A 24,945-nucleotide genomic window follows, 5' to 3' on the forward strand; every position below is an offset into this window, starting at 1 on the left:
GGCAAGATTTTGCACAAAAGTGGTCGCTTTTGCGCAAAATCTTGCCGCCTGTCTACACTGGCCGCGAGTATTTGCGCAAAAACACTTTGACTTTGCGCAAAAACACTTGTACAGAATCAGTGGTTCTTGTGCAAATACTCCTATGTTCCCTCTCAGAGATAAGCCCTCTTGCGCATGTATTCTTGTATAAGAGGGCCAGTGTAGTTGATTTCTTGCGCAAGAAAGCCCGATGGCTAAAATGGCAATCGCAGCTTTCTTGCGCAAGAGGGCATGGATGTTTTTGCGCAAAAGCAAATATTTTGCTCAAACGCACATGCCAGTATAGATGCTCTCTTACGCAAATACTTTTAACAGAAAAACTTTTTCGTTAAAAGTATTTGCGCAAAATCATGCCAGTCTAGATGCAGCCTATATGTTTTTGAGATGAGGCAATCATATCTCTATACAGTATTCAGGATGTGGGAGTACCATGGTTTTATGTAGAGACAGTACATATTCTGTCTTATTCTGTATCCCTTTTTTAATAATTTATAACATTCCGTTTTCTTTTTGGACTGCCACTGCACATTGAGTAGATGTTTTCAGAGAACTATCCACAATGACTCCAAGATCTCTCTCTTTAGCAGTTGTAGCTAAATTTGTCCCCATTATATTCTATGTATAGTTGGGATTATTTTTTCCAGTGTGCATTACTTTACATTTATCAACATTAAGTGTCTTTGGCTATTTTGTTGCCCAGTCACTTAGTTTGGTGAGATCCTTTTTGAAGCTCTTCACAGTCTGCTTTGATTTTAACTATCTTGAGCAGTTCAGTATGATCTGCAAATTTTGCTACCTCAGGGTTCATCTACACTGCACCCATAGATCGAAATGAGATACATAATTTGCATACCTCAAATTGAATATCTTATTTTTATCTAATTTTGAAATAAAGTGCTATTCTGAAAGTCCCTTAGCCCTTGTGGAATGAGGGTTACAAGGACACTGGAATAGTGTGCCTGTTATTTAGAAATCTATTTCAAAACAACAGGCTCATTTAAAGATGTGGACTAGCTATTTTGGGATACTTCCAGTATCCCGAAGTAGCGTCGCTGGCTAGATGTAGCCTCACTGTTTACCCCTTTCTCGAGATCATTTATAAATAGGTTGAATAGGTTTGGTCCCTGTATGGACCTTTGGGGGACACCAGTAGTTACCTCTCTCCATTCTGAAAACTTACTATTTATTCCTACCCTTTGTTTCCTGTCTTTTAACCAGTTATCAGTCCATAGGAGGACTTTTCCTCTTATCCCATAATGACTTAGTTTACTTAAGAGCCATTGGTGAGGGACCTTGTCAAAAGCTTTCTGGAAATCTAAGTACACTATATCTACTGGATCCTTGTTGTCCACATGTTTATAGACCACATCAATGAATTCTAGTATATTAGGGTATGTCTACACTGCATCCCTAGTTCGAACTAGGGATGCAAATGGAGACAATCGAAGTAGTTAATGAAGCGGGGATTTAAATATCCCGTGCTCCATTAACATGATCTCGCCGGCGCGCTAGTTCGAATCACAGCAGATTCGAACCAGGAAGTGCGCGCCGGGACGCGTTAGTTCGGTCTAAAGCCCTTAGTCCGAACTAATGTTACTCCTCATTTTTTGAGGATATTTAAATCCCCGCTTCATTAACTACTTCGATTGTCTCCATTTGCATCCCTAGTTCGAACTAGGGATGCAGTGTAGACATACCCTTAGTAAGCCATGATTTCCCTTTACAGAAACCATTTTGACTTTTCCCCAACAAATTATGTTCATCTATGTTTCTGACAATTTTATTCTTTACTATAGTTTCAACTAATTTGCCCAGTACTGATGTTAGAATTACCAATCTATAATTGCCAGGATCACCTCCTAGAGCCCTTTTTAAATATTACCCTCTTCCAGTCATTAGGTACAGAAGCTAATTTAAAGCACAGGTTACAAATCACAGTTAATAGTTCCACAATTTCACTTTTGAGTTTTTTCCGAGTTCTTGGGTGAATGCCATCTGGTCCCAGTGACTTGTTACTGTTAAATTTATTAATTTATTCCAAAACCTTCTCTAATGACACCTCAGTCTGGGACAATTCCTCAAATTTGTCACCTAAAAATAATGCCTCTACTTTGGGAATCTCCCTAACATCCTCAACCATGAAGACTGAAGCAAAGAATTCATTTAGTGTCTCTGCAATGACCTTGTATGTCTGATTTCCACTTCAACAGGAAATTGACTTGTATTACCCTGAAATGTATCTTTATAACAAAAGAGGCAACAGAAAATTGGAAACTGACCAGTTTCCAAAGATGGTTTCTAAAGTTCTCAATTTATGTGCATTGCCTCAAAACATGAAATAACCTATGATATGTGTTTTGAGTGGACAGCCACAGTCCATGTTCATATACATTCATACTACTGATAGAATGTTGGAACAGTAAATCATGTTTAAAGCACTTGTGTTCAAATGGTCAAAATGAGTGGTTTTATTTAAAAGTGTAAGGTTGCAGCAATGTGTATCATGTATAGGTATATTTATGCTGAATACTTGTGTAGCTGTGACACATCATGAATGAAACGTATTTAATGCACTTACTGAACTAATTTGTGCGAAATTACTCTGATGTGTAATCAATAGGGAACGCTTTATCCTCTTGTGTTTTGAGACATTTTTCTTCTAGTTCAGCTCTAAATATGGCAAGATCCAAGACTAGGAAAATCTCATGGGTGTGTGCCATTCTACACATACGAGGAATATAAATGTACCGGCTCATATTATATCAGTCAGTAATAAAGCTGCCCACAAGTCCATTCTCCATTATAAATACAATTTCACCAAATGTTTTCTCTGAACTTCTCATGGATGAAAACCACATGGGTAGAAAATTGAAACTTGGCAGGGAATATAGTCCTTATTGAAAGGAAGTGTCTTTAAGATTTCTGGTAAAACTGGTTTTGATTTGACCAAATTATGACTCATTGAAAAGAGCACTCTGCTTATGTATAGTAGATAATTAAAGAGGTTATTTACTAAAGTAACTAAAAAGTGATGGCTAAAGAAACAATGAAGCATATAAGATAATGGAGTAGTGGAGTGAAAAATTAATAAATGTGTATATTGGAGCTCCCCCAAATTAATTGTGACGTTTATAAGAGTAAAAGTTTGGGAGGAGGGTTAATCTCATTCATTGAATACCTTGTAATATACAAGATGCACCAGTCTTCAGATGTGCTCTCTCCTGTATGCTTCCTAAGTTGCGAGGGGCTTCAGAACATGATTAGGGCCTTCCAGTCAGGTCTATAATTCTACATTAAACACAATTTATTTTTATCTGTACATTTCAAATGAGCATAGAAGGTTCCTTTAAAAACATGTCTGGTTGCATACTTAAATATTCAAAAGTCAGAGTATGATCACATGGTTAAGGTTGCACAGTTCTGGCTACCACATTTCAAGAAAGCTGTGGAGAAATTGGAGAAGGTCCAGAGAAGAGCACCAAAAATGAATAAAGGTCTAGAAAACATGACCTGTGAGGGAAGACTGAAATAATTGGATTTGTTTAGTTTGGAAAACAATTTGGATTTGTTTAGCGGTAATATGCTAGCAGCTTTCAAATACCTAAAGGGGTGTTACAAGGAGGAGGGAGAAAAAATATTCTCCTTAACCTCCTATGATAGGACAACAAGCAATGGGCTTAAATTGGAGCAAAGGAGGTTTAGATTGGACATTAGGAAAAACTCCCTAACTATCAGGTGGTTAAGCACTGGAATAAATTTCCTAGGGAGATTCCAGAATCTCCATCACTGGAGATATTTAAGAGCAGATTAGACAGACATCTGTGGGGGATGATCTAGATAGTGCTTGGTTGTGCCTCAACGGCTGGGGACTGGACTTGATGACCACTAGAGGTCCCTTAAAGTTCTGATGTTCTATGATTCTGTGATTTTATGTAACTTGATTAGTACCCATATTGTGCATACCTTAGGGCATGGATGTTAATTAAATGTGAAGCATCTTTTAGCAACTACTCAATTTATGCCTGACAAATAGAGTTGTTTGAATTCATTGATATGAAAAATATACAAAACATAATTCCTGTAAACTATACTACAGATTTAATATTCCAAAGAGAGAAACAGTGACAATTTAATAACCTCTATAGGTCACTTAAACTTGTAGCTATTTTAGCTTCATTGTTAACAATCTCATCTTCTGAATTTTTATATTAAGGAAGACTGCAACATGCATATGTGTGCAAGTTAATTAGCTTCATCATTAACTACAGCAGCCCACAAGTCACATATATGGAAAGCTATGCTGGTGATTGAAATGATATTATAGTGCAAGACAAGCCTTGTCTTCATATATTTTTTATACAGTGTATCTGAAAATAAGGCCTTGAACCTGACTGCAGCTGGTGGGGCTCCCAAACTTTAAATATTACATCATAATACAACTGTTGGAACAAAGAGAATTTACCATAATTCCATAAAATGTCTAATCAAAGTTAAATACTGTATTCAAGTTAAATACTGCATGCAAGAATGAAACAATACACTTCTCATGTGATAAGATTCCTCATGTGTGTATTTAAGGTGATTGGGAGAAAATATATGATACTACATTTGAGATATAGCATGAGATTCCTGCCACTGAAGACAGTCATACTGAACAACACAGAGAGAGCACAGATAGCCCTCCATATGCAATATTTAATTTGAGTTCTATACAATGGTATATCAAATTTCATACTCAGATGTGTAAGTTGCAAAGCTGTGAGCCATTCCCAACAAAGATATGGGGTCAAAATTTCTCAGTAAGGTATATCCATTCACTAACTCTCACTACGTAAATACAAATACCTGATTAACATATCCACATTCTGTAGTTGTTTATATAAATTTGAAGTGTGTCATTAGTCATGTTTGAGTATGCTGCTGTTTATAGAAAAATTATCTTTAAGGCCAAAAACACATTTGTTTATTAAGAGGTATCACATTTTCTACTTTGAACTTTTTTTTTTTTTTTTTGGTAAACTAATGCAATCATTTTCTGCAGTTCTGTAATATAAGTTAGAACATCAGTTTTCAGTTTGGGGGATATGACCCCACCCTCTCTCCCACATGCCTATAAGGGACAGGGAATCCTGAAACTTTTTCTGTTGTAATATGGGTCACAATATCGAGATGGATGAGAAATAGTAAGATAGAACATCTTCCTTTCTGCACTCTCTGTCAAGTGCAACAAGTTCAACAAGAGTCAAAAGATATCTCTTCCTTGCTATACAGGCAATCCCCGGGTTACGTACAAGATAGGGACTGTAGGTTTGTTCTTAAGTTGAATCTGTATGTAAGTCGGAACTGGCATCCAGATTCAGCCGCTGCTGAAACTGACCACCAGTTCTGACTTGCATACAGATTCAACTTAAGAACCCCAAGTCAGCTGCTGCTGAAACTGATCAGCCGCTGAGTCCAGGAAGCCCGGGGCAGAGCAACTGTGCCTCGGGCTTCCTGTAGTCAGCGCTGGTCAGTTTCAGCAACGGCTGACTTGGGGATGCCTGGGGCAGAGCAGCTGGGGTGCTGCTGGGTTGCTCCAGTAGCGCCGCTCCTCAGCGCTACTGGATCAACCCAGCAGCACCCCAGCTGCTCTGCCCCAGGCGTCCTGATTCAGCCGCTGCTGAAACTGACCAGCAGCGGCTGAATCAGGACGCCTAGGGCAGAGCAGCTGGGGTGCTGCCGGGTTGGTCCAGTAGTGCCCAGAGCGGCGCTGCGGGACCAACCGGCAGCGCCCCAGCTGCTCTGCCCCAGGGTCCACAACAAAAGCCTGGTCTGTTGGGGGGGCACACTAGCTGCCTTCCCCCTCCCCCCCCCCCCCAGCAGACCAGGGGCACCGCGAGCAAAGCCGCAGCCGCAGCCGCAGCGGGTTCCCGCGCTTCTGAGGCTTTGCTCTGGCAAAACCTCAGAAGCGGGGGAAAATGCCGCTGCTGCCGCTTTGCTCGCGGTGTCCCTGGTCTGCTGGAGACCGTCTCCAGCAGACCAGGGGCACCGCGAGCAAACCCGCTAGGGCTGCAGCTTTGCTCCCGGTGCCCCTGGTCTGCTGGAGATGGTCCCCAGCAGACCAGGGGCACCGGGAGCAGCTTTTTTTGCCCCAGAGGTCGAGGTGGCTGACCGCTGCCTGCGAGCTCCGGGGAGAGAAAGCCCCGTTTGTAAGTGCGGATCCGGCATAAGTCGGATCCGCGTAAGTCGGGGACTGCCTGTACCAAACTCTGAAAGCTCCCAAATACAGCTCCTAACTACTAGCTTTTGTATTTAATACAAATTATAAGCTCCTAAATCAAGCAGTTAGTTCTTATTTACCAGCTAAGTCATGCACAAAAAGGGAATGATTTAGACACAAAAACAATTAGATTATCAGTTAGAGGTTTTATTAATGAATTAAGATGAACTAAGAGACATTCTTAACTGGCAGCTGTTGAAGAAAGAAACACAGCTACATTTCTAAAAGTAGAATTAATTAGTTACTCTATCAGACTAATTGGATTATTTATTTAGAGCAAAATTTTGACCTGCAGTATGTACCCATACAGAGAAAGTGGCACAGTTTCTGCTTTACTCTCCTACATGGTCTACCTATTTCAGGGTAGGGTTGCAGAGCAGTCGGGGAACAACCTTCAGGCAGCTGGGTATAGAATTGGTGAGTAGAGGCAGAGAATGGTTGAAGCTTTCAATCTACTACTCTTTTCCAACACAGAGGAGAAGAAATCTTTGCCAGTTATATTCCTCCCTACAAGAAAGGGAGAAACTTCTGAGTCAGTGTGTGGTCCCCTTGTTCAACAGCTAATCGCTATCCTTTATTGGACTTTGTGGCAAACCTTAATTCTGTTGTCATTTAATAGGACATTTGAAGACTGTAAGCATGTGCTTATGAAACTAGCCAAATCTATATGAGTTTGATTGGATTTGATTGTTAAAATTGTTCTGTTTTGTACAATTTGCATACTTTGCTGAACATATGTTTACTGTCCAAAAATATGTTTCTGATATCAACCATATGGATCCTTAGAGAATGACTCTCTAATTTACAGTGCATAAAACAAATGCTTATTACTTCTTAAAGTTTTTTTGCTAATGTTGACACAATGTATTTCCCACAGATGTAAACGAATGTGAAGTTGAACCTTGTAAAAATGGTGGCATTTGTACAGATCTTGTTGCCAACTATTCCTGTGAATGCCCAGGGGAATTTATGGGAAGAAACTGCCAATACCGTAAGTATTGCAATTGTTTTACAAATCTACATGTTTACTCAATCCGTTACAGAAATAACCATGAAATAGTACTCAGGATTCCATTATATCATGAATGTATGGATAAATCCAAAATTAACGTAAGGTAGGCAGGATACAAAGTTGGCACACCTTGGGTGCATTCTGCAGTACATGGGCTTTCAGCAACTTAAGCGGTGGAAGTGAAAAACTGAAAAAGCAGCTTTTTTTAAAGGGGACTCAGTTTAACCTCCAGTTTTGCAGATACAACAGGCATCTTTACATCTGTTTACAGCTGTTATTCAACAGTAGGCAAAAGGGCATAGTTTATTTGAAAGAACTGATAAAATATTGCATAAGGAGTATGTGATACTTGAAAGAGTTGATGGGTTGAAAATTCATTTGGCATGTTTTGGGAGACTAAGGTGATGCTTGTAAAGTTTGCAAACTAGTGCAAGCCATTTGTCTCGTGCCATCCCTCTCCAGCCTTCCACAAACTTTGGGCAGGGACACCACTCCTACCCCCTGGCTAATACCACTCCATGGACCCAACCTCCATGACTTGATCTCACTTCCCTTTAAACTCTGTTCTAGTTCTAGCCTTCACAGCTTCCTGCAGCAAGGAGTTCTACAGGTTGACTCTTTGCTTTGTGAAGAACAACTTTCCGTTACTAGTTTGAAGCCTGCTACCCATTCCTTTCCTTTGGTGTCCTCTAGTCCTTCTATTATGGGAACTAATGAAGAACTTTTCTTGATGCACCCTCTCTACCCCACTCATGCTTTTATAGACCTCTATCCTATCCCCCCTCAGTCTCCTCTTTTCTAAACTGAAAAGTCCCAGTCTCTTTAGTCTCTCTTCATATGGGACCTCTTCCAAACCTCTGATCATCTTAGTTGCCCTCCCCTCTCCCACCCTCTCTCTTCCCCTCTCCCACCTCCTTTTCCCAGTCTCCCCCAGTTTTGTTCAATAAAGAGAGATTCTATTTTTGACCACACATTTTCTTTATTTTGTACATGAGGAAGGGGGGCTAGGGAAGGGTAAGTGGAAGGAGGTGAGGGAGGAATGGGGTACGAGCCCCCGATGGGGAGGACTGGGCTGGCTCTGCGGGCTTCTGGGGGTGGAAGCTCTCCTGCAGCCCCCCAATTGTCCCCTCTCCCCAGATGGCAGCCTGCGGCAAGTGCAGCCGAGCTGATGGCCGAGTGCTGTGGTGTGCCCAGTGTGGGCACTCAGGGCACTCCAAGCCAGGACTGCTTAGAAAGCGGGGCACCCCTGAGAACTGTCTGTCTGGGGTGGGGGTCGGGTTCCTTTAAGCACAGCCCTTGGCTAGCCTGAGACAGCAGCTCCACGCTCTAAGTCCTCATCTGATGCCCTGCCGGCACTGCTTCCAGCCATCCTTAAGCCCGGTTCAGGGTCCACTTAATGTGGACATGCTAGTTCGAATTAGCAAAATGCTAATTCGAACTAGTTTTTAGTTCTAGATGCGTTAGTTCGAATTAGCTTAGTTTGAATTAACTAATTCGAACTAAGTTAGTTCGAATTAGCGCTGTACTGTAGACATACCCTCACTGTGGTGTGTGCAGTATGTAGATAGCAATGGATTTTTCACCTTCAGTCCATTGGGTATGATGTCCATCTGTTTGCATTTGGAGAGAAAGATGATATCTGTCTGTACTTGTGCAAGTTTCTTCATGAGGTTGATGGATTTCCACTCCATACAGCTAAATGCAGTGCTTTGCATGGTGTCAAGTATAAGAGGGGTAGCCGTGTTAGTCTGGATCTGCAAAAGCGACACGCAGTCCTGTAGCACCTTATAGACTAACAGAGGTATTGGAGCATAAGCTTTCATGGGCAAAGACCCACTTAGATGCATGTAGTATAAATATAGTGATCACATGTAGTGGTCACAGTCACGATAGGAGAGCCTGCCACATTTGGGCCACATCCTTAGTGCAATTGCAAAATGATACAGCTAGCCAGCTAAAAATATGATTCAGCATAGTTAATTCTGAGTAGCGGATAGAATACATTATATATATTATTTTTTTCCAGACTTAATATTTGATGATGTTCCAGGGAGATTGTCAAGGAAAGTAGAAGGGACTGCACTGTATGTATGTAAGAGATAGCTCATGTTAATGGAATCCCACTTCAAGCACCACTTATTAGATTGATAAAGTGGAATGTTTTGATTTTTTTTGTATCATTAAGAGTTATATAAAAATTGTAGCTAGATCATTTTACAGGGTACTTATACTTGATAAATGGAGTAACTGATACATTCTTTGGGAATTTAACAGGGGATCACATGTATCTTGTGGAGGAAGATTATTCTGATTTCTTTCCAGATACAAGAATAAAGATCCATGAAATAAATATTTCAGGGATTTTAGTGCATATAAGGGCAATAGCCTTTGCTTCTAAAAATGGGATGTCATAATTACATAATAGAGATGGATTTTTGATGGGACTATTGGTTTTTTAGAGCCATCCCCTTTGATTTGACTTTGACAGTTCTTGAGGTCACAATATGTATAAGTCAAAGACAAATTTCACATTAACAACAGAAGAATGCCTCAAGAGTGCCTCAAGAGATTCTCACTTGTGTTCTCTCATTCAGTGGTCCTGCTGTTTTCAGTGGGACTGCTCAAATAGGTAAGTGCTCAGTAGTGTGACAGGATTTCATAGTCTTGTTCCTAGCAAGGAAATGTTTTGGAGAACTGAAAAGGATAACTTGCTAAATTATAAAAAATTGTTATACTGAATATCAATTCACAGAGCACAAAGTCTTTGCAAGCCTCTTGAGTCACTATGATATATACTTCAAAAAACACAAGCCCCTCATCATTCATTATGACTTAAAATGTGATTTCTAAAGAATGTTCTGGAACTGATTACAGCCAAGAGATGTAACAAAAACTAATTATTTCCAGTATGAGAAAAATGCTTACAAATGTGTGTAGGTGTGAAAGGCCCACAGCCCTGTACTACAAGATTTCTGTTCCTTATTATCCTGGAGTTAGGGAGAGAGAAGTGCTGCCAATTACATACGTAGGAGCCAAATCCCCATGAGGAAAATATACCGAGAGAGAATGCAAAAAGAAATTGGAAAGCAATACAGTTGCTAAAATCAACATTTATACTATGAATAATTTAAAAGAAAAATAAACTTTTAGATATTTTGATTAGACTACTATCTCTAACTACTCATAATGCTATAGGTTACTTTATAGTAACATAAATTGATGGACATGTGGTTATATGTCTGTGCAGGCTACAGATCATTGAATTATCCTTGGTTTTGGAGCTCATCACATTTTCCCTAAACACTTAAGCACAGTTTTACTAACTTTTAGCATTCATCTGTGAGCTATAAACACAAACTACCTTTAGTTCTGTTCATATTAAAATATTGATTCCAAGTAATGTACCAACATTTTTGTGCACTATAGCAACTCCAAATAGCATCACTGTAGTTAAGGTTGCAAACACCCAGTTCTATTATCAGGATTTTTACTATGTCATTATATCTAATTATGTTATTACAGGTAGTAATTACACATTCTAATTACATCATTATGCATATTTACAGTAATTATGTAATTATATGGTGTTGTGCTAATTATGTAAATTCATGATTGCTGACAAAAAATTACCCCAGGCAGCTCAAGGATTTCTTATTCAGATCATAGAATATCAGAAATATATAAGACAGAGCAAGAAAAAAATACTGCATCATTCATGTTGGACCGTCAACATTGGGCTGTGGTCTAGAGTTCATTTTGAAGTGTTGTGTCTATTTGTCTCAGATGATGGGGCTTCCACCATTTCCCTGAGGAAATAAGTCTAATGGAGAAAGCCATTCAAGAGAGTTGGCACTTTTTCAAAGAGACGTTATTATGGGTTCAAAAGCAAACTATCCTACTACGTAGGAAAGATAGGAAGTATGTCAAAATGCCATCCTGGCTTAAACAGGACATCTTCAATAATCTAAAAATCCAAAAGAAGTCCTATAAAAGTTGAAACTAGATCAATCTATAAAGGATGAATATAAACACATAACACAACTATGTAAGGACAAAACTGGAAAGGCCAAAGCACAAAATGATATCAAACTATCTAGAAACATAAAGGGTAACAAGAAACATTCTAGAAATACATTAGAACAAAAAAGGAAGACCAAGAACATAGTAAGGCTGTTACTCAATGATGGTGGAGGGGAATAATAATAAAAAATATGGAAATGGCAGAGGTGCTTGATGACTACTTTGTTTCAGTTTTCACTAAGAAGTTTGAAGTGATTGGACATCTAGTAGAAAATAGCTATGAAAATGAGTCAGTATCAGAGGCTCAAACAGGAAAATATCAAGTTAAAAATTACTTAGACCATTTAGAAGTCATCATGCATTGATGAAATGCATCCTTGAATACTTCAGAAACTGAGGGTATGTCTAAACTACATTGTTTTTTCGAAAAAACTTCTCCAGCATCCACACTGCAATTGTGTTCTTTTGAAATTAAATCAAAAGAATGCAGGGATTTTTTCGACATTGGTAAACCTCAAATTATATGGAAGAACGTCTTTTTCGAAAGAGCTCCTTCAAAAAAAGGCTTGTGTGGATGCAGAGCAGGGACATATTTTGAAAGAAGAAGTAATAAAAAAAAGCACAGGTGCTCTGGTGGCCATTCTGTGAATAGCAATCAGGACTTTCTTTAGAGAGAGTGTCCATGCAGTCTGGATGCTCTCTTTTAAAAAAGCAGATCGATTTTTAAATCCAGTTTTGAGGTGTGAATACTCTCTCTCTAAAGAAGCTTTTATCGAAAGAGCTCTTTCAAAAAAGCTTCTTTCAAAAGAAGCTTGCAGTCTAGGGCTATGTCTAGACTACATTTGTCTTTCAAAAGAGGAATGTAAATTATGCAAATCTAAGTGCAAATGAAGCGTGGATTTAAATATCCCATGCTTCATTTGCATATTCACATCCAAGTACTTCTTTGAAAAAAACTTTTTCGAAAGTGAAAGTGCAATCTAGATGCGGTTCTTTCGAAAAAACACGCCCCTTTTCGAAAGAAGCCATACTCCTCATTTTTTTCAGGAGTATGGGTTCTTTCGAAAAAGGGTTTTGTTTTTTTTTCAAAGAACTGTGTCTAGACTGCACTTTCACTTTCAAAACAAACTTTTTTGAAAAAGCACACAGATGAGAATATTCAGATGAAGCATGGGATATTTAAATCTATGCTGCTTTTGCACTTTCAATTTGCCTAACCTACATTCCTCTGTTGAAAGAGGAGTGTAGTTTATATGTGCCCTCAATGTACCCTGAAGTGATAGTTAAGCCATTAGCAATTATCTTTGAAATGTCATAGAAGACAGGGGAGATTCCAGATGACTAAAAAAGGCCAATACAGTTCCAATATATCGAAAGGGAAATAAGGACAACCCAGAGAATTACAGATCAGTCAGCTTAACTTTTGTATCTAGAAAGATAATGGAGCAAATAATTACACAATCAATTTGCAACCTCTGAAAGATAATAAGGTGATAAGCAATAGCATGGATTTGTAAAGAACAAATTGTGTCAAACCAACCTGATAGCTTTCTTTGGCAGGTTAATGAGCATTGTGGATGGGGGGAAGCAATAGATATGGTATATCTTGACTTCAGTAAACCTTTTGGTACTGTCTTGCATGGCTCATTAACCATCTAGGGAAATGCAACCTAGATAGAGCTTCTATAGAAGGGGTGCAACACAAGCTAGGAAACATTTCCAGAAAGCAATTATCAATGGTTCACAGTCATGCTGTAAGAGTATAATGAGCCAGTCTTACATGGGTTCAGTTCTGGGTCTGGTTCTCTTCAGTATCTTCATTGATGATTTATGTAATGGCATAGAGAGTAAAGATGATACTTGTTTGCACATGATACCAAGCTGGGAGGGGTTGCAAGTGTTTTGAAGGCCAGGATTAAAATTCAAAATGATCTAGACAAACTGGAGAAATGGTCTGAAGTAAATAGAGTGAAATTCAGTAAGGACAAATGCATTTAGGAAGGAGCAATCCATTACATGCATACAAAATGGGAAATGACTATCTAGGAAAGAGTATTGGAGAAAGAGATCTGGGGAGTTCAAAGCTGAACACAAGCTAAATATGAATCAGTGTACTACTGTTGCAAAAAAGGCAAACATCCTGGGATGTATTAGCAGGCATGTCATAAACTAAACACACTTTTACCCTACTCTGCACTGATTAGCCCTCAACTGAATTACTCCATCCAGTTTTGGGAGCCACATTTCAGGTAGGATGTGAATAAAATTGTAGAAAATCCAGAGAAGAGTAACAAAAATTATTTTAAAGATCTAAGAGGGAGGATTGAATGAATTGGGTTGGTTTAATCTGGAAAAGAGAAGACTAAGAGAGAACACGATTTACCTAAAAAAGTTATTACAAGGAGGAGGGAGAAATTGTTCTCCTTCATTTCTGGAGGTAAATCGAGATGCAATGGGCTTAAATTGCAGCAAGGGAGGTTAGGTTAACCATTAGGAAAAACTGTCAGGGTGATTACGCACTAGAATAAATTGCTTAGGAAGGCTGTGGATTCTTTGTCATTGGAGATTTTCAAGAGCAGGTTAGACAAGTATCTGTCAGGAATGGTCTAGATCAGGGTTTCCCAACTTGTGGGTCGTGATCCAAATATGGGTTGCCATTACATTTCAAAAGGGTCACTAAGTGTCTCCGCAGGTGGCCTGCCCTCCCCCCCCCCCTCCTCATTTTTGAATTGCCTTGGGTCACCAAGTCTTCCTGAATTGTCAAAATGGGTCCCCATCTGGAAAAGGTTGGGAACCGCTGGTCTAGATAATGCTTTGTCCTGCTGTGAGTGTAGGGGACTGCACTTAATGACCTCTCGAGATCCCTTTCAGTCCTATGAGTCTATGATTATTCCACATGCTGATATAGCTTGATGCTGGGAAGTTATTCCTACATTTTCTTTTTTCTAATTTCATCTTAACACTCTTAATTATAGCTTCCTAAATCATGTCTTTCTGTTGTTCATGTTAAATGCCTTTCAGATTTGTTATTGTCTGCTCCAGTTACTGCAAACTGCTTAGTATCCATGGGAAGCCCAATTCACAAATCCTATGAGCTTTTCATGGCAACTAACATGATTGCAGTGGGAGGGGCAGGCTAGGATGGAGTTGAATTAGTGAAAAATTCCTACTCTTAGGCTCATTCTGCTGCTAGTGTGGTATGAAGGATTAGCAGAGGAACTTCACAGGATTTGCACCCTGCAGCTGAAAAGTTCCATGGATTGGGAAAAACAGACTATGCTTGTGCTGCTTTGGTGGATCCACTGTGGCTGATGAAGAGTTTTGTCTGGTGTTTTTTGTGAAGGAGGTAAGACTTATTATGGACATAGTTTTTGTTCTAATGTATTTCTGAAAAGGAATCAGGCTAGGATGCAGTGGGTCCTGGTTCTAGCCCTACTTCTTCTGGACCTACTTCTTCTTAAGTATTTTGTTTTCCATTTTAAAATATTTTAGTTGTAAACATTTGGATAGTTTTAAACTCCTTCTGCTTTTCTGTCTCATTAGCTGCCTTTATCTTTTCCATCCAGACTTACCTGATTTTGAAGACCAGGTGGTCCTCATTGCTGGGCAGCATGGGGGGGGGGAGAGGAGCAGCATAATATGGAGTGTAAAGGCTCACAAAGCTTCACAAAGCTGTATGATGGCTCTGCAGTATGCTTATTCCAAAGTCTTCTTCCTCCCCTCCCCCCAGGAACCCCGTGTGTGAACCTATCTATGTGATCTCCCTGAAGTTGGTATGAAGCAATCACTCTCTACAGCATATTCTCTAAAGACTCCATTGATATTCTATGGAAATCCTTGCAATGTCACTTCAGTTATTATTGACATCATCTCTGTGCCAGCACCCTCTTCAAGAAAGCAGTTGTGTGTTATTGTATAGGGAGATGAAATGCGAATGAAAATGCTGAGAAACATCATGGAGAGATCCAGCTCCACACAGATAGAATTTAAAGAATTTGCCTGCAAATGCTCCATCCACTGCATCTTATTCACTAGATTTCTTAATTACTCAACATTTGTTTTAACAACATTTAGTACCCTCACACTGCCTCATTCCTTGAACCAATTTCATGCTTTTGTGCTGAATTCTAGAAATTAATGGTCATTAGCTTCATTAAAGCTTTCCTGTTTTTCTCAAATTCTCCATAAGTTCCTCCGTTTGGAACTTCTTGCTTTCTGGATCACTAAATTGTTGTACAGGCAATTGGAAACCTCTTTCAATTAATGTGTGGCTGCTTTGTTACCATAACACACATCTGAAATAGTTAAAACCTCCCATGAGTTCTGTATTTACAGCTTTCAACATCTTGGAAGTTGGACCCATGTATGTGCCCTTTTTCTCCTTCAGTTTTGATAGTCTGCAGCAAGTGCTTATGATAGGGTTTTTTTTTTCCTTTCTGCAGTTCGTTTGTTATATTCTCACTTTAAAAAAATCACTAGTGTGCTGTTTCACTTAGGGTGTGTCTAGACTACATCCCTTTTTTGAGAAAGAGATGTAAATTAGGCACATCGATATTGCAAATGAAGCCGGGATTTGAATTTCCTGCACTTTATTTGCATAATGGCAGCCGCTGCTTTTTTTTGAAACTTTTTTTTAAAAAACCAGCAGTGTAGATGGGAATCTTTCGAAAATAAAACCCTTTTTCAAAAGATCGTGTATTCCTCAAAAAATGTAGTGACTAAGGATCAAACCCCCTACCCTCATCATTATAAATATTTTGATGACATACTAACACCCTTTCATTTTCTTATATGTTTATATATGTTGTCATATACGTGTATGTAATCTATTATTCCATTTAGAAGAGTTGTCCTACCAAACTTAGTAGATCATAACATCCATTATTTAGTGACAGTTTTTATTCAAGTTGCTTGTTTGCCATGCTTCTGTTGTTTGTGAAGAGATGCTCAGTATTTAAACAGGACTTAATGGCAAAACAATACTAAACTCTCAGAATCTGATATTGAAACAAAGTTCTGAGTCAGACACCTCTGACTACATTTTTACCATCCTGCTTTTGAATGCTACAGAAATCTCACCTTTGAAAATTCATTCCTCAGTACCTTAAAGAGATTAGACAGTAAAGGAGAGAATTTTACTCAGACTCCTGATAGAAATTAATTGTAAATTATTCAGACAGCTCCCCCAAGACCTGATAGCACATTTTACACATTTAATTAGCTCCTTGCTACATGAGAGCCACACGTTTAATATTATTACGGAGGTACACCCTCACAGGAGTAGCTTAAAAGTTGTGTCAATACTTCTATTATAGAGCAAATTCCATTTTCAAGCATTTATAACTTGATTATCATATTTCATTGCAGATTGAAGTTTATCAGGAGAGAAAATTGTCTTTAGCTATATTTTCCAACCCAACTCTTGGCCTGATCCTCCATACCCATTAATCCCATGCTTTGTGGATCTCCTTTACTTAGCCTTTGAACTGTTGTAGGAAAGCTATATTGGGGAAGCAATTCCTTCCCTACCCTGAATTATGGTAGATCACAGTCTGCTTACTGAAATTAATTTGCTAATTCACTTTTCTATACCTTTAATGACATTAGACCATATATACCACCCACTGTAACTGTGATAGACTCAGACCAGTTGGGTTCAGAAGAATAGTTCCATAGAGTTCCAGGGAAGTGGGTGGGTATGAACCTGCCCACTGCTAAAGGACCCTCCCCCAGCCTTTAGGGAGGAACCACTAAGCCCAGGAACTCAAAAGATTGCTGGGGACAATAAAAGGAAAATAGGAGCAGGTGTGATGGTGAAAGGGTCAAAACAAGGAAATCTGACGGGGACACCAGAGAGCTCTAGTCAGTGCCCACTGCTCCTCAAAGGCATTGAGGGAGTCAGCATATGCCTCCCAGAGGAACTCCACTGGATACATGAATGATACAGAAGAGCAACCCTATTGGAAACTGCTCCATGTCTAAAGGCCCCTACCCAGCCTACAGGGAGGATCCAAACAATCCAGGAAACCAACTAAGTACAGAGGATACATAAAAAAAAAAATGTGGACCAGTTTGAAGGTCAAAGGCCCCAAACAAAGGAACTGAAAGAGGACTCCAAGCAGAGAGCCCTCAGTAGTGTCCACTGCTTGCCAAAAGCATTGAGGGAGTCAGCAAAGGAACTCTGCCCAGATATGTGAATGGATAGAGGAATGGGAGAAGGCCTCACTGTTGCAGGCCCATCCCTCAGGCAACCACTGCTCTCTGGACCATAGCCAGGAGGAAGTTGATGAGGAGGTTCCGTAACTTTGTGGGACCATGGTTGGGTGTACATAAATCAATAAGTGAAGGGAGAAATGCAGCCAGAGCCTCAACAAGAGGATCTCTAGGAGCCAAAACAAGTGTTGTAACCTCGTGCACTCAAGATAGACATGCACCCAGATCTCCCTCACACCACAAAAAGGTAAAGCATCAGGGACAGGGATGAACCATACCAAGTACATGCCCATGCTCATAGAACCATATATGATCCTCCAACTAATGTCCTTGGAGGTCTGAGAGACCAAGGTGGAATGCAAGCTGGCCTGCCATATAGAAGGGTAGTAGAAGACATATACTGGCCACAGGACAAGCTGATTCCTGTTCCCCGGGAAATAAAAACAAAGGCTAGTCCAGATTAATTGAGGCACCTGACACCACTTAGCCTATGAAGAGCTAGTTAAGACCATTAGACTAATTAAAGCACCTGATGTCATCTAATTTGTAAGGAGTCAGTTGAGATCTTTAGGTTAATTGAGAAATCAATTAAGGACCTGCTAATTCTATTAAAGAACTCCCCTCCTGAGTCATGGGAATCCAGGGGAGTTAGAGAGGAGGAAGAGGTATCATGGGATTGGGAAGTACACACACCAGCATGCTATAGCAAGCCCTGAGGTAAGGGTGAAGGAAGGTTTGAGAGAGGAGACCATGGGGAATTGTAGCAACCCTGGTGGTGAAGGGAAACATTGGCAATAGTTGCTGCTATTAGGCTCCCCAGACAGAACTCAAAGTAGAAGGCGTATCTGGGTTCCTTCCAGTCCCCAGCTCAATACAGAGACATCCCCGGAAAAGGTGAGTTATTCTTACTAAGCCTGAAGGGGCAACAGAGACTGTGGGAGCTCTCCCACTAATCCCATTCTGGCACCAGTTGTGGCAAAGTTCCATCTTGTCCCATGTGTGATGGATTGGGTAGTTGTAACTATCACTTAATGTGCTGAAACACCACTGAGCCAACCTTATTGCCCTCTTGGGAGCCTCTCAATCTTCTGTCCTGCTGAATCAGGCTCTCCAGCTCCTTCAACACTGGCACAGAGATGGGGGCACAGCCCACAGAAAGAATAATACGGATGCAGGGATCAGCTTGTGCTCTGGGGAGACTCAATTAAAGGGACTTGCCACTACCCTAATGGGACCTTAACCCCAGGTAAATCCATCTTACTCGGTATACATTTTTATACAAAGCAAGCTCATATTGTCTAACCTCTTTCTTATGTAAAGAAAGATATGAACAACTGAGCTTCCCCTCCCCCCCCACAGTAACAGTTACTTACCCTGAACAATTACTTACAATAGATTTATTAATAAACAAAGTGATTTTATTAAGTATAAAAAGTAGGTTTTAAGTGGTTGTAAGTAATAGCACACAACACAAAGTAAGTTCCTAAGCAAAATAAAAGAAAACATGCCAGCTAAGTTTAATACACTAAGGTCACGTCTAAACTACTTTCCTTTTTCAAAAGAGGAATGTAAATGAAGCAAATCGAAGTACAAATGAAGCATGGATTTAAATATCCCATGATTCATTTGCATATTTGCGTCCAAACGCTTTTTCGAAAAAGGGTTTTTTGAAAGTGAAAATTCAGTCTTGATGGGGTTCTTTTAAAAAAAAAACCTTTTTCGAAAGACCCCATGCTTCTTTCATATACTGCTTCCCATTCTGGGATTGATCCTTTCTTCTGTTCAATCTTAGAAGCAGTCATCTCAGATGCTAAGAAGGCTATCCTGTCATCTGGCAGCAATCTCTGGCTACATCTAAACTACACCCCTCTATCGGCAGAGGGATGTAAATTAGATGTATTGAAAGTGCAAATGAAGCCAGGATTTAAATATCCCACACTTCATTTGTATAATGACAGCCGACACTTTTTTTCGAAATGGGGCTTTTCGAAATAAACCAGCAGTTTAGACGGGGCATTTTCATCAACAGAAATGCCCCACTTCAAAAGATCCTGTACTCCTCAAAAAATGAGTATCTCTGGTACCTTAATATTTGTGTGCCCATGTTTTGTAGTTATTCTCTTCTGCCTATGCATATTTTGAAGATGCAGCCTAAGCTCACCTCTAATTGTGATGTAACTAAGTACGTAGTGGGGAGAAAGTTTCCAAATATTTGTTTGATTTTGAAAGCCAATTTGAACACTCAGATCTACAGTGTATTCAGATCTTAGGTGCCAACTCCATGAGCTCCCAGACAGGTGAAATGCTGGAAAAAAGTTAGTTGGTGCTTAGCTCTCATTCTCAGACAACACTGCCTCCTACCCCCGCGTGTTACATGGTGTGCAGGAGTCACTGGGGGGATGAAAGGAGTGGGAACAGGGCATTCTCAGAGGAGGGATAGAAATGGCTGGGAAGAGCAGGGTGCAGATTCAGGCTTGAGGAAAGGGAGTGCGACCTCCTCCTCTTATACCTTCCTGCATCAACAACCAGCCTCTCCAATCCATAAAAAATACAAACAGCCATTAAGAATATCTCCTTTGATCCATGGATCAGACCGTATCCCCAGCCATAACATCCTTTGTTTCAGACACAATTTTGGATGTTTTAGAAATTCCACCTACTTCTATGATAATCACCAGGTTGTAGAAAAATAACTAAATATAGTACAGATTAAACAACACACAAGACGTCTTTCCTTTTTTTTTTTAACCTTGATATTTTTGAGATTTGAGTGAGAACTAAAGTCATATTGGAACTTGATTTCCTGTCCATCCAAATAGTCTTTAAAAACAAATTAATTTAATCCAACTAAAATAGCACGTCCCTGGAGTTATTTTCCATGTAAAAATACAGCAAGGGTTCTGAGACACATTCTGACTAATGAAATAATAAAAAATTGCCCTCACCCTTATTTGTAAACATTGTTATCTTTGACATCTGAAAAATTTTGGAGTGGCTTTTTATGAAACCTATATAAATAAAAGAAAAATTGAACTATTTTGGCTACAGTTTAACAAATCTGAGAAAACCTTGAGTTTATTTTCATGCTAATCTATTGACACTGGAAATTGTTTCTTTCATGATAAGTGTCAGTGGAAGTTACTCTAAAATAGAACTCCATTCCTCTTCTCAGAATGCATAATATAAACCTTACAAAGCCTTCTCCTGTACCACTGAAGTTAATGTCAAAACTACCATTGACTTCACTGCAAGCAGAATGGGTCACGTTATAAAATGTCCTTGGGAAAAGTGGATTAGTTTTAGTCATACAGATACAAAAGTTTTATTGAAGCGAATGTTTCAAAGAAAGGTAAGGCATGTGCTAGTTAACAATAATGACAAAGTGGATCTGTGGGTTAAGGGGAAACAAGAAAACATAATACATTGAAAGCAATAGGCGTAACTCACCTTGTCCTGGATGAAGGTGGGTGGCATTTTTAAAACCCAGTCTACAAGGGTACATCTACACTGCACCCGTAGCTTGAAATAAACTGCACAATTTGAGCTATGCAAATTATGCAGGTGCACAGCTTACAGGCAACCTTGCCCGCAGGATATCAACCAGCAGGGTGTACTTTTCGAGTTTCCTTGCTCAGGCCTCGTAAAAGCCCAAGGCCCAGTTCTTTAACAGGATAGTGACATCCACCATGAGGATCTTCTTAGTGCTGCCCAGGATTGGTGGGAGGGCTTAGATGAGCCAGTCCTGGATGGTGTGATAGAGTTGCCAGGTTCTGGAGTGGATCTAGCAACACAAAGGATGTGGGGTAGGGTGTCTGAGTTTTGAACAGGCTGAGAATTCTATTTTATATTCCAAAGCAGAACAATTAGGCCATTCACAGTCAACAGTATCAGATCTCAATGTCAAACACTCATTTATCTTGATAGTGATGTAATTTTGAAATCCTATTTTTTTACCCTGCTGGTTAATGCTTAGTGAGAGAAATCATGATTCCTAATGCCATAATGATTAATTTTTTTTCTGCTATTGTGTTAAAGTTTGCTTTGGAATTACTTATGTGTAGTTTACTACTATACAGGGTCATTGGTGCTATGAAGCAATGATGTCTATTGAGTCAAGGTTCTTGAGACCACAGATGTATATAATGATGTGGTTCTCTTTGTGTCTAATGTTACTTGGGATTTTCTTATTGATGGTCTATCAACTCAATGGGCTGTATGTCATCAGTCTAACATAGAGTAGCAAATAAGCAGCCCACAGGCTGGATGTGATTTGCCAGGGTTAGCCCCTGGTGGCCTGCAGGATATGTTGTTTACCTGTGCATCTGTACGTATAGCTGCTTGCAGCTCCCATTTGCTATGGATCACCGTTCCTGGCCAATAGGAGCTGCAAGCGGCCATACCGCTGGATGCTCAGGTAAACAAATCATCTGGCACTTGTTACCTTCCCCAGCCTAACATGTCAAGGCCTACATGTAAATACAATTGTTTTGATTCATACATTATTGAAGTGGAAAACCCATAAAAGCATCTCTGCCATTGTAGTTTACTTGCAAGTATATTGGCTTCATGCATCACAAATTATTATACATTTTTATCTTAGACAATTAGACATTGTTCTAAATTAAAATAATGTGTATGTGTTTTTTTCAAAATATTATTGGGCATTTTCTATGAGTGAGGTTAGTCTCTGTTTTGGGGAAAAAGCCAATGTTAATAGACACGATTAGCTTATGTTTGGTGATGGATAACAGAGGTATTCATTTTTAGGTCTTGTAGGTAAAGTCCCTCAGCCATCATGACTTTAGTTGATAACTAAACTTCCAAGAAAGCACTCAATAAGGAACTCACAAACTTTAATTAAAGGAGAGCCCTCCTGAAATAAAAGCTTTTTAAAAAAACATTTTCTTATTGCTCTGGTGACTAATTAAAATAATATACTTACTCATTATGTATTGGCTATGCTTGTTTAGAGGATAATTTATATATGGATTATTAACATGAAGGATAGTAATTACTTCTATTGGGTTTTTTAAGTTTAATTGTATCCATGAACTCCACACCATTCACAGTTTGTGAATGATACACAAAGAGGAAGGAATGCTACATCTATTGAATAATGTATTCACATGATTAGTTTGGACAGTTCTAATTGGAAAGAAATCCTGGACTTCAACAATTTATAGTCAGTAAATGATCCTTCTGCCACTGGATCTTTTTTAACCTACTCAGATTTTTTTTTAATTTATTTACCTTCAGGTGCTCATCTACCTGCAGATCTACTATGTGATATATGCTATCAAGGGCCAGCAATTCCCCTCTGCCATGTATACTGATCAAACCAGGTAGTCTCTGTACCAAAGGATAAATGGACACAAATCAAACATCATGAAAGGTGTAGGGGAACAATTTAATCACCCTGCACATTCAATCATGGATTTAAAAGTAGCCATCCTTCTACAAAAGAACTTTAAAACCCTATTACAAAAGGGAGTCAGCCGAACCGAAGTTCATTTGGAAATTCAATACAATCAATTTAGGATTGAATAAAGATCTTAATTCATTAACATGTCCATATCAAATGCTGTGATTGAGACACATCCACACTGACTTGATTAGCCTCATTAAACACTGGTCCTATACTTGATAAGTTTCTTTTGCTGATCTTATATACACCCCCACATTTGTAATTTCCACTCCAACTCATCCAATGAAGTGGATTTTACCCATGAAAGCTTATGCCATAATAAATCATTCTCTAAGATGCCACAAGACTCCTCATTATTTTTGCAGATACAGACAAACACAGCTACCTCTCTGAGACTTTAATCGTTCTGGTGATTCTTTTCTGAACCCACCATATTTTATTAATATCTTTTTTGAACTGTGGATACCAGAACTAGAAAAAATATTTTGGTAGTGGAATAGTTAATAGTCAAAGGTAATATTATTATGCAGTATTTGTATTATCATAGCATCTAGGAAATCTGGTTGTCAGGAATCAGGCCGAGCAGCAGACTTGGCCTGTAGTAGGCTGCCTGATTGACTGTACCATGAGATTGGATAGAAGAGTGAGCAGACCAGCATTTAAGCGCAGTAGCAGCTTAATGCCAGATTTGAAGGTTTACATTAAAGTGGGACATAGATGTGCACCCAGCCACCATGGCTACCCTGCCTGATTCCTTGTCTGGACTACTGACATTCAAAAATGGCACTTTGGCTAGCAAAAACAAGATACTTAATGGACTATTGCTGTTAATAAACAGAATTGACAAAGTCGAGTGTAATCATAGTATACTAGGACTGGAAGGGACCTCGAGAGCTCATCGAGTCCAGTCCCCTGCCCTCATGGCAGGACCAAGTGGCATACTAGGACTGGAAGGGACCTCGAGAGCTCATCGAGTCCAGTCCCCTGCCCTCATGGCAGGACCAAATACTGTCTAGACCATCCCTGATAGACATTTATCTAACCTACTCTTAAATATATCCACAGATGGAGATTCCACAACCTCCCTGGGCAATTTATTCCAGTGTTTGACTACCCTGACAGTTAGGAACTTTTTCCTAATGTCCAACCTAAACCTCCCTTGCTGCAGTTTAAGCTCATTGCTTCTTGTTCTAGCCTCAGAGGCCAAGATGAACAAGTTTTCTCCCTCTTCCTTATGACACCCTTTTAGATACCTGAAAACTGCTATCATGTCCTCCCTCAATCCTCTCTTTTCAAAACTAAACAAACCCAGTTCTTTCAGCCTTCCTTCATAGGTCATGTTCTGTAGACCTTTAATTGTTCTTGTTTCTCTTTTCTGGACCCTCTCCAATTTCTCCACATCTTTCTTGAAATGCTGTGCCCAGAACTGGACACAATACTCCAACTGAGGCCTACCCAGCACAGAGTAGAGCAGAAGAATGACTTCTCGTGTCTTGCTCACAACACACCTGTTAATGCATCCCAGAATCATGTTTGCTTTTTTTTTCAACAGCATCACACTGCTGATTCATATTCAGCTTGTGGTCCACTATAAACCCAGATCCCTGGTGACTTGCAGGCATCTAACTTTTCTAGGTGATTTTTAACTTGTTCTTTTTTTATTTTATCTTCTAAACCTACCTCCTTCCCACTAGCATTCACTATGTCTGGCATTCCTTCAGACTTCTCGGTGAAGACCGAAACAAAGAAGTAATTAAGCATCTCTGCCATTTCAAAGTTTCCTGTTACTGTTTCTCCCTCCTCACTGACCCAGTGGGCCTACCCTGTCCTTGGTCTTCCTCTTGCTTCTAATGTATTTATAAAAAGTCTTCTTGTTTCCCTTTATTCCTGTAACTAGTTTGAGTTCATTTTGTGCCTTTGCCTTTCTAATCTTGCCCCTGCATTCCTGTGTTGTTTGCCTATATTCATCCTTTGTAA

General features: G+C 39.6%; 1 protein-coding gene across 1 annotated transcript in view; it reads left to right on the forward strand.

Annotated features, from left to right (window-relative positions):
* EDIL3 (EGF like and discoidin domains 3) overlaps positions 1-24,945 on the forward strand; it is a 429,858-nt gene that overhangs the window by 244,712 nt on the left and 160,201 nt on the right. Inside the window, exon 5 of the mRNA XM_006124343.5 lies at positions 7,176-7,289. Coding sequence (XP_006124405.3) covers positions 7,176-7,289 — 114 coding nt within the window. The remainder of the gene's footprint in view (positions 1-7,175; positions 7,290-24,945) is intronic.

This window comes from Pelodiscus sinensis, chromosome 6 (genome assembly GCF_052426305.1).
Source record: "Pelodiscus sinensis isolate ZL-2025 chromosome 6, ASM5242630v1, whole genome shotgun sequence".
Taxonomy (NCBI): domain Eukaryota; kingdom Metazoa; phylum Chordata; order Testudines; family Trionychidae; genus Pelodiscus; species Pelodiscus sinensis.